At 39.0% G+C, this 15030-nt stretch overlaps 1 protein-coding gene across 1 annotated transcript in view; it reads right to left on the reverse strand.

The window, feature by feature from the left end:
- Window positions 1-559: 559 nt before the first annotated feature.
- LOC139709992 (uncharacterized) overlaps window positions 560-15030 on the reverse strand; it is a 41480-nt gene continuing 27009 nt past the window's right edge. The window contains exons 3-6 of the mRNA XM_071621945.1: window positions 7612-7811; window positions 5887-5980; window positions 4743-4846; window positions 560-802 (exon numbers count right to left, since the gene is read on the reverse strand). Of these exons, the coding sequence (XP_071478046.1) occupies window positions 674-802; window positions 4743-4846; window positions 5887-5980; window positions 7612-7811 (527 nt within the window). The 3' untranslated portion in view covers window positions 560-673. The remainder of the gene's footprint in view (window positions 803-4742; window positions 4847-5886; window positions 5981-7611; window positions 7812-15030) is intronic.

The raw sequence follows: 15030 nt of genomic DNA on the forward strand, positions 1-15030 counted from the left end.
GCTTTCATACTCTAACAAAATCAGGAAATGAATATTCTTGGAATCATCTGCCAATCCTCTATCACAAATAACCATGGACTTCTTAATCCCCTTTCTACTCCAAACAGTTTAAGCATCGCTCAGTGCACTTCAATACAACCTTACCATCAAAATCTCTTTCTTGATATAAAGTGTCACTGAATTCACACATGCTTTAATTTTTCTATAATATGTTTGGGTTAGCTAGCGACATCCAACTTTAACTTTAGTTGGGCAATTTCGATTTATATTGTTTCAAAGCTGAGACCCTTTTTCTTGGAAATTTTGAATTATCATATTTTTTTTTTCTGCAAGCTTTTTAAAGCAGTTACACCATCAAGTTATTCATGCATTGATCATCAATTTCTCTTCGTATGGGGGGGGGGGGGTTTGACAGAAATATTTTAGAGAGTAAAAAGTGCAACTACTGTAAAAGCTGTTATTTTCTGTACAAATATTTTTATCAATGAGGAGCTTACAGACATCTTAATAGTGAGGTGTTGCTTTCACAATTAGATACCAGGAACACAAATCTAATGTGAACAAGATGAGGTGGTGATATTTTCACACGCTGCTGTATTTGCTGGAGAAAATCTCCCCTCCTCCTCCCATGAATATAACAGCTTTTACAGTATCCAAGAAGGGAAGGAAGAATCTAGATAGGAGGGTCACCTATTGGCTTCATGATGGGCAGGCATCTCGTGGCTTCCAGGATCATCCTCCGATGGATCTCCTCCACGATACCGATGTCCATCAAGTCCTGCTCCTCGATGATGTCACCTCCCTAGCAACAAAGTAGAAATGATGGAATACTGATCAACATCAGTATTTTCACATGATTTTCTTGTACCACAAGCCATAACCATAACCCCCCCCCCCCAAAAAAAAAAAAAAAAATATATATATATATATATTTGCGGGTGCTTGAATTCAGGCTAAGCACTTACAGTTGTGGGTCCAGTCCAGGCAGGGGCGCACCAGGCCCGCGCCCCCCTTTTATTTTTTTGTTAAAACAAAATAGGTAAAAGAAAAGAAAAAGATGGGGGTGGGGTGCGTGCTCCTCCCTTTAATTTTGTGAAGGCACCCCCTATTTACGGAATTCCTGGATCCGCCCCTGGACTGCCTGCTTGCATGTTTTTATCCAGTCCTCAGAAAAGACAGAATTCAATTTGACACATTTATGCGCATGATACTGAGTTTCAAAGTGATGTGTTGCCTGATCCATTCAAATGCATGCCCTGTACAAGAACTGCTGCATACAAAAGGTGTACCGCATGTGCTTGCATGAATAGTAAAGCCTATTGATACTACTACTAGGAACCATGCAAGCACACAAATATTCATACCCGGGAGGCACCACTGACGAAGCACACGATTCCATCCATTCAAAATGTGGAGAAAAAATTGGGAAGATACTTTTGCAGGAGTTTAAGTTCGTGCTAGCCAGAAGTAGCATGAAATATGCAAAAGTTGGACTCTGAATATTTCCACATTCACCGTTATTATCATTACGGGAGTTGTGCGAGAAACAAGCACTATGGAACAGAAGCAATTCATGATCGCGGGGTTTTCCCTAACTTTGCCTTATTTGCTCATTATTACATCTGCTGATTAGGACAACATCTGCCCGCAGTATTTTCGTTGCCAGAATCTAGCAGACATCGAGTCAAGATGATGTAACCCTATACTGATGATCCAATCCCATCACTCCCTTGTGTATCAAAATGGCCTCCACTTGTGAGACTGTTGCATTGTCGCTCCCAAGAAGCTTCGCACATTGTTGACAGTGTTGCCAAGTCTCATGGAAACAAATCACAGACTGCAAGCACGAAAGAGAAGCCTGTAACAATTTATATCTACAGATGTTGGGGCACAGAAAGGGCTAAACCCAAAACATAATCAACCAAAGTGTAATTTCCACCAAGTTCATACTGGCTTACCCCTAAGCGAACTGAAAAAAATAAAAAATAAAATGAAGATAATACATGTATTTGAGGTTTTAGCTATATCAGTTCTAGAGTAAGAAAGTCACAGAATTATAAACCTTTCGATATAGTACTTTATAAAATGGGTTCAAGAATGTAGCCAATTGGAAGCGCTGAAATGAGTCACGTGTGCGTGCATTATTTTCTTCAGGTATGCACTAAGAAGAGTCTCTCTTCCAACTCCCTGGCCTGACGTACGTCACAATGTTTTACACTAGCAGTGCGCACTCAATCAGTTGTTACAAGTGCGTCACGCGCTACTATACGCGCTGTCAATCATGTAAACAACTTCTAGTTCGGGCCGCGGGCTGCCACAACAGCCGGCGGCCTTTCTTGTGCATAACAGTACGTGGCGTACATGTACGTATACTCTTATACGTACGTACAGTACTAGGTGAGTGTGCGGGATTTCCGAGTGCGACGTGCGTAAATGTTTGGGACGAACATCTTCGGACATCTTGACTTTTGAGCGAGTGCTACATGTAGCTGACTGGTATTGACCCACAAAGGTACGTGAATAATGCTGTTAGTTTTCGACCCATTTTATAAAACTAATGATGCACAGGATTATTTCGTGGCATTAGTGAAGGTGCAGCTCACTCTCGAGTATTGACAACGGTTGCAAACATGCACTCGGCTGCGCCTCGTGCATGTCGCACCATTGTCAATACTCTCGAGCGCGCCGCACCTTCACTAACACACTCTATCCTGTGCATCATTAGTATAGTATCTGATTAAATTCTTATGCGGAGGTAACTTCGTGAATTGCTACCCATCAGATATTTTTGTGTATTGTTAATTTCCCAGTGGCGAGGACCTAGTACTCCTTACAATGTACTTCACATTTTGCGAAATAGACAATTGTCAAAAGCAACAAGACTAGTTACATTGTACATGACTTTTGTTGTTGTTGTTTTACTTGGTGATTCCTGTGCATATTTTGTTCTGCATTAGAAGTGCTGTCCTAGTGTGTTGTTCTGCTCCAGGTATCGCTATGTCATGGCTCACGCAGCCAGCGATACCTACCATGTAGTTACTTCGGTGTAGTGTATGCCAACTCCTTCAAGAGTTGGCAGCCAGCAAAACCTACTGTGTAGTTCCTTCGGTGTAGTGTATGTCAACTCCTTCATGAGTTGGCAGCCAGCAAAACCTACTGTGTAGTTACTTCGGTGTAGTGTATGCCAAGTTCTTCAAGAGTTGGCAGCCAGCAAAACCTACTGTGTAGTTACTTCGGTGTAGTGTATGCCAACTCCTTCAAGAGTTGGCAGCCAGCGAAGCCTACTGTGTAGTTACTTCGGTGTAGTGTATGTCAACTCCTTCATGAGTTGGCAGCCAGCAAAACCTACTGTGTAGTTACTTCGGTGTAGTGTATGCCAAGTCCTTCAAGAGTTGGCAGCCAGCAAAACCTACTGTGTAGTTACTTCGGTGTAGTGTATGCCAATTCCTTCAAGAGTTGGCAGCCAGTGAAACCTACTGTGTAGTTACTTCAGTGTAGTGTATGCCAACTCCTTCAAGAGTTGGCAGCCAGCAAAACCTACTGTGTAGTTACTTCGGTGTAGTGTATGCCAACTCCTTCAAGAGTCAATATGATCATAATGAATGAAATGCAAAATACCTGTGCGTCTAATTCTGATGCAAAGCCTGTACGGACACCCCCCAAAATTAACATTGTACAAGGTACATATGTTGCAAATGGCCAATTGTATGAAAACACCAAAGGTAAACACGGCTCTGGCTCGAGTTCAAGCTGGCTGTAGTCCAGCTCAAAGACAAACACATTTGTGAACAACTGCTGGCATTACACACCTCTACTTTTCCAATCCTTATCAGACCTAGCCTTGGCTGAAAGGAAGTACAGAAACAGCAAAAGTACAATCTACTCGAGAAGATGCAAAAATAGATACTCCCAACAATGTAAATCTATAATGTAAATGCAGGCCAATGGTAAACAGCACGTGAAGCCCTTTTCCTGTTATTAGAAGCTGCTTTGTTATTTCTGGAAGAGAAACCTTTTAGAGTTGATCTACTTTCAGTCAATACAAACTTGCTTCTTGATGTTGAGAATTGAATGCGTTTTAAATGTGGATTATACCCCGTTTAGAGTCCCCCTGTCTAGGAGGACCTCAGGAGGACCTCCGGAGGACATGCCAGACATAAAATGAGCCTATTTTTATACAAACTGAAGTGGGGGGTGAGAGAGACCCCCGTTTAGAGTCTCCCTGTTGTCTAGCGGAGTGAGGTCAGCACACATTTCTATGGAAACTTGTGGAAGAGCATTTCTCCTCCAGAGAGGCAATTACAGTAGATTCTCTTGCGCACTCCGCCTCAAACAGGGCAGATCATCGGAAGTGTGTGCAAAGTTCACGCCGTGTTTATGCCGAGATCATTTCAGAGTTCCCTCGTCTGGCGTGACCACGGCACAACCTCTTGAGGTTGTGCCGTGTTTGGGGGGACTCTTAACGTGGTATTACTGTAAAACGAGGAATGTTCGCATGCATTTTAATTTCGCCAATTTCGCGAGCGCCAAGATTCGCGAATTTCGCGAGCGCCAAGATTCGCGAAATTAAAATGCACGCGAAATGTCTTATCTACATGTACACTCTGAAGCATTGAATGCAAGTGGCAATTCGTGAAAATTTCTTGCCACGAAAAAGGCCGTCGGCTCCAGGTCGCGAAAATTTCATGCCGCGCATATATCATGTTTTACAGTAGTCTAGAATAATGGTGGGATGCACTCACAATGAAATCCAGGTGGTCAAAGCCGTTTGCTATCAGCATGTTCTCATACTGTCCCAGGTTTAGGCTGTCCAACCACTCCCCTACAGTCTGTGGTCTTCCAGGGCCTATGGCATGGGGAAGGAGGAAACGGGAACAAGAATAGATAAAAAGAGATAAAAGGAGGGATATGAAAAATGGGATAGATAGATGGATAAGTAGATACATAGATGAATATAAACAGAAAGATAGATATACAAATAGGACATACAGATTATAGACATTATTCAAAGACATACAAATAGACATACAGTATATATACAGATGGAGATATGATAGACAGGTCAGAGAGAAGGAGGAAGCAAAATGACACAAATTCCATCAAAATTTGAAATTCTACAAGAAAAACATGGGGCTTTGATGTTTCACAGGTTTTCACCAATATATGAAGAGTTTGTTCGCAAAAACCAATAAGTCCATTTTTGAAGATTTTGAAGTACGGTCTCTGTCGTAAAGGACAAAATAATACCTTTTAAATGATATATTGGTCACTACATATAAAGGTACATTTTTAAAGTTATGGTCAAAAGAAGCAAAAATTTTCTTATTATTCTCCTTATTTTTCTTGACCTTTAATCGCAAATATCTCCACTTGGCAAATATGGACTGTTTTTGCGAACACATTCTTCATACAATATTATGTACTTGCAAATTGAAAGAAGCCAGTATGTTATCACCTCACAATTTTCCTATATTCAAATTTGGTTTTTACAAATATGTACCATCCAAAGCATGCTTTGGGTAATGATTTAATACCAAAACTGCAATTTCCTCAACCCTAAAATCATGAATGCTACTACTTGGATGCCATTACTAGATTACATCAACTTGATTCAAAGAATATATCTCATTCCTGTTGAAGTAAAAATTTGTATTAGGTTTATTTGGAGACTCATGACACTATGACATCAATACCTCTACTACAGTCACCATTGTAACTATAACAGCATCATTTTTTGAAATAATGGGAAACTATAGAAACTCCATACAGCTTTCTTTTTTAAGGTCTGAATTTAAAGGAACCTCTGCCGTTTCATTTTTTTTTATTTACTGGTTGGAGGTCCACTTTATATTCTAGCACAAAGTGACACTGTTGATGATGTCTCACTTTCAAACATTTTTTCAAAGTCCCGCTGGAAGTCCCGCTCGTAGACCGACTCTCGCACCAGTCCCGCCCCGAACGAGTTCATGATGCTCTCGATCTGTCATAGATGAAAATGGGAAACCAACTCTGCGTTCACATACTGCCATATAAAAATACAAAGGTACAACTTGTACGTCCCTATTGTAAGTTTATCAAAGTCACATACATATCGTAACACCTTACTTTACAGTATTTACTACAGAATTTTTGCATCAACACCTATACACATCCTAGAAATTTGTTTCTTCTTTGAAAAGAAGTCAAGTGGTGGGATTAGTTATTTTTAAGCTAGTGTTTCCTTAAGACATTTCATACAAAAATGTTTAATGTTTGATACACAAATTGGTAAAAAGAGATATCTTTTACTATTCTGCTGAAAGGGAGAAAAAGACCTAATTTGTAAAACAGAGTTTAAGTTTTGTTTGACTGTCTATACAGGCTAGCTTCCACTGTCAACTCGGCAACAAAAATGCTTCTTTTCTAGGAAAGTGGGTAAAAACTGTGGAATAGAGTAGGGTTGCTGGTAAGCAACATGGGAAGAAAAGTCAAGACTCATTGGACGACCTATTACGGTATTACACATACATTGTATATATAAAAAACACTGATAATATCAAGCAGAATGTTAGATAAATTCATGACAGATTTAGTTATAAGCTATAATATCCTCCTTTGCCTTTAAAGGGTGTGTACAGTTCTGGTCGAGGTGAAGATTTAGCTTTAACGTTTTGTGAGATATTCAGAAACCACTCTATGAGATGTGAAAGAGCATGCAGTTCTAAGGGGTATCAAAAGTTTATTCGATGAAAATCGGTTTTGAAATGGCTTAGATATCCAAAAACAAGGTGAAACAAAGAGATACTAATAAAGTTGGGGCGTGTCGCCTTTTATTATTAGCACTTTTTTGGATATCTCAGCCATTTGAAAACCAATTTTCATCAAATAAACGTTGAATCCTTCTTAAAATTACATGCTCCTTCATATTTCATAAGAGGCTTTTCATTATCTTACTTAGGAATGTTCAAAACATGAATCCTTACCTCAACCAGTACTGTACAGTCCCTTTAATAAGAACATGGAATCATTTTGAGATAAAGGCATTACATTGCATGCCTACGTATGGGTGTGTTTATCAACTCACTTCCGGTGTTGCCCAACACACTCATTTTATAATCCAAGAGAGATGCCACGGGTAAAACTCAAAGTCCCAGAGACAACGGTACTAGACAGGTTTCAAAAGCACAGTGTCATACATACAAGTCCAGAGAATGTATCACAAAGAACCTACGTCAATTTTAGATTTGAGAATCAGCTGATGATTATGGTATGATGTGTGTGCCTTCCAAGATTCTAACTTCACTGAAAAAAAAATCAATGAAAATATTGGAGACTTTTCTCTTTTCTGCAGGCATATACATAACGAAATAAGGGGCAAACTAATTTTTTTTATCAAATTTGTTTACAATTTGAGGAATGAACTGAATGGGGAAGACAACGGCATATCATAATTTCCTAAAAGCTGATCTCAAACCTTAAGATCAACTAAAAGTCTTTGCAAACACCCTCCAAATCTCCACTGTAACATTTAGGATCCCATAGTGTCCCAACACGCAATGTGCCACACCCAATTGGGCCTAGACCCGACCAGAAGTACATACAAGTATGGCATCCGCCCAGCCATCCACCTACCTGTTCCCATTCCGACGACTCGTCGATGCCCACCCCTTGGTCGTCTCCTTTCGCCGGCCCGTCCGTCATCGTCCCGTTCATGCTGGACATCCTGACGGAGAAGGCCCCGGCCCGCTCCCGGCCCGGGTGGAGCGCGGAGAAGCGGTCCTGCTGCGAGAGGGAGAAACTGCGGCTCCCACGGTTGGATCCGTAAATCAGTCCTGTCGACGAAAAACGGTGAGAGGGGGAGATGAAGAAAAGAAGAGAAAACAAATGGTTAGATGCTCAAGAAGGTCCAACAATGATGTTTGCTGTATAGACAAAAGTAAAGTAAGCAAGAAATATATAAGCAAGAAATATGTATGATGGAACATAATAATGAGAACTCACCCAAATGACTGTAACTTCAATGCAGTCTTTTCTCAGAGCTCGCATAATTATATGAGAATTCACCAAGGAGTTCCATTGAATAAGAGGAGTTGTACACAAATGGGTTCCCAATGAATATGAATTGATAAAGGATATTCTGCTGATAACACAAAACAAAAAATGCCACGCGAGTAGGACAGTACTTAATGTCAGTGAATCTGGTAGTTGGTCTCTTTTGAAGACACAATCATCTTTCACATAGCTTGCACAAATTGTATATTGTACAAATTTCCTTGCCATATTTTTCTCATAACCACACCCCACAACTGAGGTCACTTTCTTTCTCAGAATTCTGGGGATGATTCAGTCTTGTTTTTTCTTCTTTTAATTCCGACTAGCCACCAAATCATTTCCAATTTTAAAAATCCACTCTTGTTTTCATAAAAGAAGTCAGCTTCTCCCCCACAACAGATGAGGTCAGCCACTACAGGAAGATGAATTCATGAATATTATCCGTCTCGCATGGAAGTTCTAGACGTCACTACCGCTTCACACGGAAAGCCCATCATATCATCCAAACACAAATATGAATGCCTAGCACAATGTCTAACCCACACATTGTCGATGGTGTGTTTTCCTTGTGTGAGTATTGAATGAAACGCAAGAAGTTTTCAATGTTTCTGCGGCAGTGTACATGTTTGTCTGTGTGCAATGCCCCTTGTTCACATTAAGGAAACTAACCGAATATCCTGTGTGTATTCTGGAGCAGAAACCGGGGATTAACCCCGTTGACACAGATATATTATCACCCTGCGAAGATAATTCACTGATCTCGTGGGATTAGGGATTTAGCGGGAAGATGTGATGATGTCAGAGGGGGTGGTGTTTACCACTCATCACCAACAATTTCATTCTGCGCAGCTAAACTTCATCATCACGGGTATGAGCACAACACAGAGAGTGGATTCACTGATTGTGAAAGCAACCCAAAAAGGCATTTTCTTCTTTGATATAGGCATTAGATCTCCACTCAAAGATCATGCCGCATTTTACATGAAAGTCAGATCTCTTTGAAAACAAATGAATAACTTCAGGACCACATTCCTTGTAAAGAAATGTAAAGTATATGATATATCATTATTTAGTAGATCTAGGATTACAACATTCATTTATTAACTCGTCATCTACTGCTAGAGTGCTGCAGAAATTACATTGATATACCTTGTACACATGTAAAAGGTACAAATGTATAAGAATTCAAGCATTAATTGGTACTTGCACAGATATGAAATACCTAAAGGAACTAACTGTTGTTACTGGCTAATTGTAACATGTTTGCTGTGTTCAAATAGAGAGGGAAACAAAGGAAGCCATGATATGGCCCCTACAGGGGAAGATCAGACAAGTTTCATATTTGCATCACAGTACATAAATCAACAACTCCATGTTTACATTTGTGGAAATGAATGTAGTTCTTGAGCAGAGAAACCAAAACTCATTCATTCATTTCCATCTCAAAACATAACATTTGCAAAAATCAAAATACAAACGTCTTGGTACAATTTATCCATTTATTCATTTTGAATGAAGGGATCATAACATCACATATAAAGAGACTTGTTGGAAATGATCCCCATAAAACAAACAGAACCTGGAAAAAAAAAACATTTGAAAGCAAAACCTACACAGTTCTGTCTGAGTTAGCTCCATTCAGTATAATCAACTTTAAAACACTGGCATTTAAAGGCATTTCATCATCGGCTAATTCGAACTACAGAACCAAAATCCATCTATGGAAGTGATAGAGCCAGCATTGGCTTGCACCTAAAAATTAATTTTAGTATAGTATTCATATCACAAGCACAAAGTAAAGTCTGGACTAACACGACACGCAAATAAATCAAACCCGACAGACAGGAACCGGGAACCGATTATTCCGGTTTCACCGTAGAAACGCCAGGAAAACGTAAAGACCTGGCTTCCTTTTCTGCTAATCACACAAACTTCAGATACAATGGTGTGTATACAGCTGAACTCTTAAATGGCAGTCTGAGCATTCAAGCTTTGTGTACTACAGCAGCTGCTGTATGTTAAGCAATCTGAATTCATCCTAGTAGGTAATCTGACACGCTGCAAGAGCATCAAAGGATTAAATTACTAAATAGCCTACTTTGAAGAAATCATATATCCATTTAAATAGCTCTTTCAAAGCAATTAATGTAAAGTTTCTTCAGTGCATATAGACTGCATAGACAAATTCTTTCTGGCATCACAAGTTTTACGGTAAGTGTTTCAATATATGATGTAAAAATGCTAAAATGCACATGTATGTGTACCAGCTTTTTTTCTGCCACTCTGTACCCTATAATACATTACCCCAAAATATGGAACTGACAGCACAGATGGTTGCCAAAATGACTTAAAAACCATTAACAAAAATCTACCTTTCTCTCTCTCTCTGTCTATCTCTCTGTCTATCTATCTCTCCCTCTCTCGTAGGACCTACATATTCAACACTTCATACACTCAAATGATTCTGAACAAAAAAAAGAAGAAAAAGCAAAACAGGAGAGAAACTCTGTAGCCAACGTCCAAGAGCATCGTCCAGAACGATTTTGAACCAATCAAACATGCAGTTCATATCTGACTGTAATGAGTAGTGCACTGGGCATGAACAAAAGGCAATGACAGTATCATACAGAGTTCTTGATAATGGTACCCTCATGATCCGATATTTACCACTGTTCTGTGGACACAACAAACAATTTCCTGAAATTTCCTGGACAGAAATAGTTAAAAAAGGCTGCTGGGTCAAAATACATACAGTTTATGGTCAAATCAGTCAATCCGCTCTACACTGCATCAAGTCACATTATACTGTCACAACAGGAGAGATTTTCCCCGACTAGCCATCAATGCAGACAAAAACCAGAGTGAGTGGAAAAAGGCGGTTAACATTTTGATGATCAGTTCCCCTCTCTAGACCAAGAGTACAGGTCCAAAGACCAAGGTTCAGGGAGACACAGCAAACACCAGCACCACACATCATCTCATCTCTGTTGTTAAGTCAGCCACAGTGACAGGATTAGCACAGAAAGCGTCACAGATCCACAGGCGGGCCCGGACAAATGATATAAAACAAGTCTTGGTATGTTTGCTCTACAAAAACATGATTTCTTTTCTCACTTTGGTGTCTACACCCTGATGGGGTTGTTTAAATGCCACCTCAAGTAAGAGTCGCTTCTTTTTTTCCCTATATGTGAACTAATCAAGTGCACAAAATGGTAAGCGCATGAACAGTAAGACAGAGTAATTTATGAAGATACCATATAGGATGTAAAACCAATTAGAGCTATTATCTAGAATAACAGCCATCCTACCTAACTCACAAGCTTGCTGTACATAGGAAGTATAATTGCTCTTTTTCAGGGGAATAAAATCACAAAGGAACATTTAATGTTATGGCAGTGTCCTACTGTTCTTTTACACTGTATATCAAGGAATTGTGTCCTTTTTCGCAGAAAATTACAAAAGAAAGTTAATTATTCATATTTGAACAAATTCAGAGAGACACTATTCCCACTTCTACAAAAAGCGGTGGATGGAATATTGGTAAGTTGGTAGAATAACAGAATCTGGTTTGAAAAACTAAATGTAAGTACTCTTTTAACATATTGTATGTACCTCAAAACTAACATGCACTAGTTTGCAGTATACATGTACCTACATTTCATAACTGTGTTTGTCAGAAATGAACATAAAGTGCATTTATAAGTAAAAAATCACATGATGGCTAATGAAAAAACAACAACAACAACAACAAGACATCGCAATGTTGTCTCTAATACTAGATTGAGTATGAAACATATTAAAATATCATAAGGCATCAAATTTCTTGAAAGAACATTTCCTATTTTTGACACTTCAGAAATGATATTCTAATTATAATTTACTTTTTTTATTTTGCTTTGATTGCCTGTTTGTCTATTTGTTTGTTTGTTTGTTTTGGCAAAGCACTTTTTGGCAAAGCAGTTTTTGACATGTGTGAGAATACGTTCAATGACCGAAGTGAAAAATGACACGAAAGAGGTCATTCATGTGTCACACAGAGCTATAATCGTGCAAATGTGGCAAAAAGATCACGTACATTTCAAATCTTCATCCTCCAGAATGCAATCAGGGGGGTGTTGGACAATTTTGAAGTAACATCACAGATCATATTGATAGAAAAAGACTAATGTGGGAGAAAAGTGGAATTCTATGCATACAAATGGACCCAATTAGCTCTCCATACACTTCCCCTGTCGTCACTCTACCCTCCTCGTCGCCCCATGAGAAAAACTGGGAGGTGACAAATCTATGTTCGGATGACATGCAATTCACACTTAGCGCCACTGCACGTTGTGCATCCTTGAAAAGGTCGGCACCATTTCCTCCTGAATATTTCAGGGCACTTATTTGTCCAAAGGCTGTTGCCCCCTCACAAACACGCATACAGACACAAACACGCGTACGCACACAAACATGTGAACAAAAATGAACATCAAAGAGGGAACGGAGAGGAAGGAAAAGAGAAGATAAAGAAAAGGGAAGAAATTTAAGTAGAAGAAAGATGGGGGAAAGAAGCACAGAAGAGAAGGGGGAAGGAATATGAGTAGGATGAAATGAAGAAAGGAGAGTATTTGAAGGAGGGAGAAGAAGAAGAGGAGAAAAAGAAAAAGAAGAAGATTTCAAGGAGAGGAGGAGGAGGAGGAGGAGGAGAAGGAAGAAGATAGGATGAGGATTAGGAACAAGTCTTGATGCATACCCAATGGGAGCCTCGCTTCTCTCACTATCACTTGGAGACAAGCATGCTGCAATCCACCACACAAATTCCATATACATGGTCATATATGATTCAACGAACCACCACCATTATCATCACCATCATGAACAGCAGCGAATGAATTCTCACCCCTAAAAGGCTCAACGTCTCAGAGCTTAACAGCAAGGTGGAGACTTTTGCTTCATGATTTCCTTACACTCGACTCATAAAGTCAGATGAATTTCACCTCAAATATCTCACGGAAAACCGAGGGAGGTTGTTGGGAGAACACTCAAACTTTATAGAAGGTTACAACATCCATATCTCAAAGAGAAAGTGCATGGCAGCAATATGTATACGTGCGCATCATTATATATAAGCAAATTACCCCATAATTCAATTTGCCCGTGATGCTTTCTCTCTGCTACAGGGGTATACAGTGTAAATCTAAATTCTACTTGTTTAAAAAATATATATGAAGAAATGCAAAGAATATACTTTTCACAGCAGCTGATGACTGGGCAAGGACATAGACTGGAGCAAGGCTACAGACTTGTGACTCAAAGATCGATCACATTCAAAAGAAACTCCTTGTATGATGGCACTGTACAATGGCCTTGAGAGAAGGTGTAATGAATATGGACAGGCAGATGGAATGAACGCAGGATGATACCCAAAGCACCCTCTATTGGCATATTGTACAGGTGGATCTATGCTTCCTGTATATCAGCATGGAAGGCATTAATTCATACTCATAAAAACATACAAACAAATATTATAAGCAAAGCACACACACAAAAAAACAACAAATCAATAACAAAACAAGCAAACAAATTAACGAAATAATAAATGGAGACTGTCTTATATGGCACTCTCAAATAATAATCTCCCTATTGTAAATAGACCAACATTTTTACAGAATATTCCGAAAAGTGTGGGCATATAGTAGCTCATATCCCCCTCCTCTCTCACCATCCCTCTAAAAAAAAGAAACATACCCACAAACAAACACACAAACAAACAAGCAAACAAACTATTTACAACAAACACAACACAAAACCAATTTTACCGTCGCATACAAAAAAGTACAAAAAAAAAACCCTTTAAAAAAACAAAAAAAAAAACCAACTATGTGTCAATAGCCATTTGAATGTGTCCCTGGCTTAAATTGATGCCGAAACCAACATTCAGCAATAAAAGTACTCAAAACTATAGTCATCATCACATAGGGCCTAACTATTTGTGTCTCTCCTTAAAATCTGTAAACACAATTACCTTTTAGGTGAAGATGTGACTTTACTGTAGCTGAAAGGATATATAAAGGCATACACTGATCCGCGGCATAGAGCTTGCTGCCATGCCGTCTATGTATGAAATGCATGACATTCAAATCTACTGCTGATTATGCAAGTTTGTCCCAACATATGTTTCTACTTTACACCACGGCATATTAGGGAACTACTTTTAGTTTTCTACTCATAAGAGCCTCTAGACATGAATTTACATTTGATGTTAAATTGCAGCTTGTGATTTTGCATTACCAAATTCCATTTTCATCCCACAAACAAAACTAGAACATCAGTAAATGTTCTTCAACAGCTTGACACTCTACGACCCAAAAGAAATGGGGTGGTACAAAATCATGGAGATAAAGCATATTCTGGCATTCTGCTACTGCATGTCCTTTGAATTTTGCATTGTTGACATCCTATTTACAAGGCAATCTGAAAGTAAAGACTGTCTTTGCTTGCAAGTGAATGCAAATCCACCACACTGCAGCCGATGTAGCATCGCCCCACCCTAAACAGCACCAGCGCAGAAGACTTGCAATGACACAAATGATATCCCCCTACCTAATCTTGCAGTTGGTCCTGAGTGTGTGACATGCTGTACTACATTGAAACAAAATTCATGACAATCCATACACACATATAAATTTCTAGTTTTAATACAAGACACTAAATTGCTGAAGCAAGCACGTGTGGCCAAATATGGATTTTAATTCATTCATGGATTATACTAATATGCAAAAACTGGAAGTACATTTTTACAAAATATCTTCATTTTGTCTTTAAATGAAATTCACTTTTATATAAATTCTCAAATGTATGCATATCATATTATCATGTTTTTAAGAAATCTATATCTTTTCCAATTCTAATAGTTCTTTGAAAAAAATTTCCCTACTACATAAAAAGCTAACTCTTATTTTGCATTGTACATTTCCATCATCAGATTGTCAGTGCTGTAATACAATACAATGTCTA

The sequence above is a fragment of the Diadema antillarum genome, unplaced genomic scaffold (genome assembly GCF_040938485.1).
Source record: "Diadema antillarum isolate AM-2024a unplaced genomic scaffold, OU_Dant_1.0 seq00001487_RagTag, whole genome shotgun sequence".
Lineage (NCBI taxonomy): Eukaryota > Metazoa > Echinodermata > Echinoidea > Diadematoida > Diadematidae > Diadema > Diadema antillarum.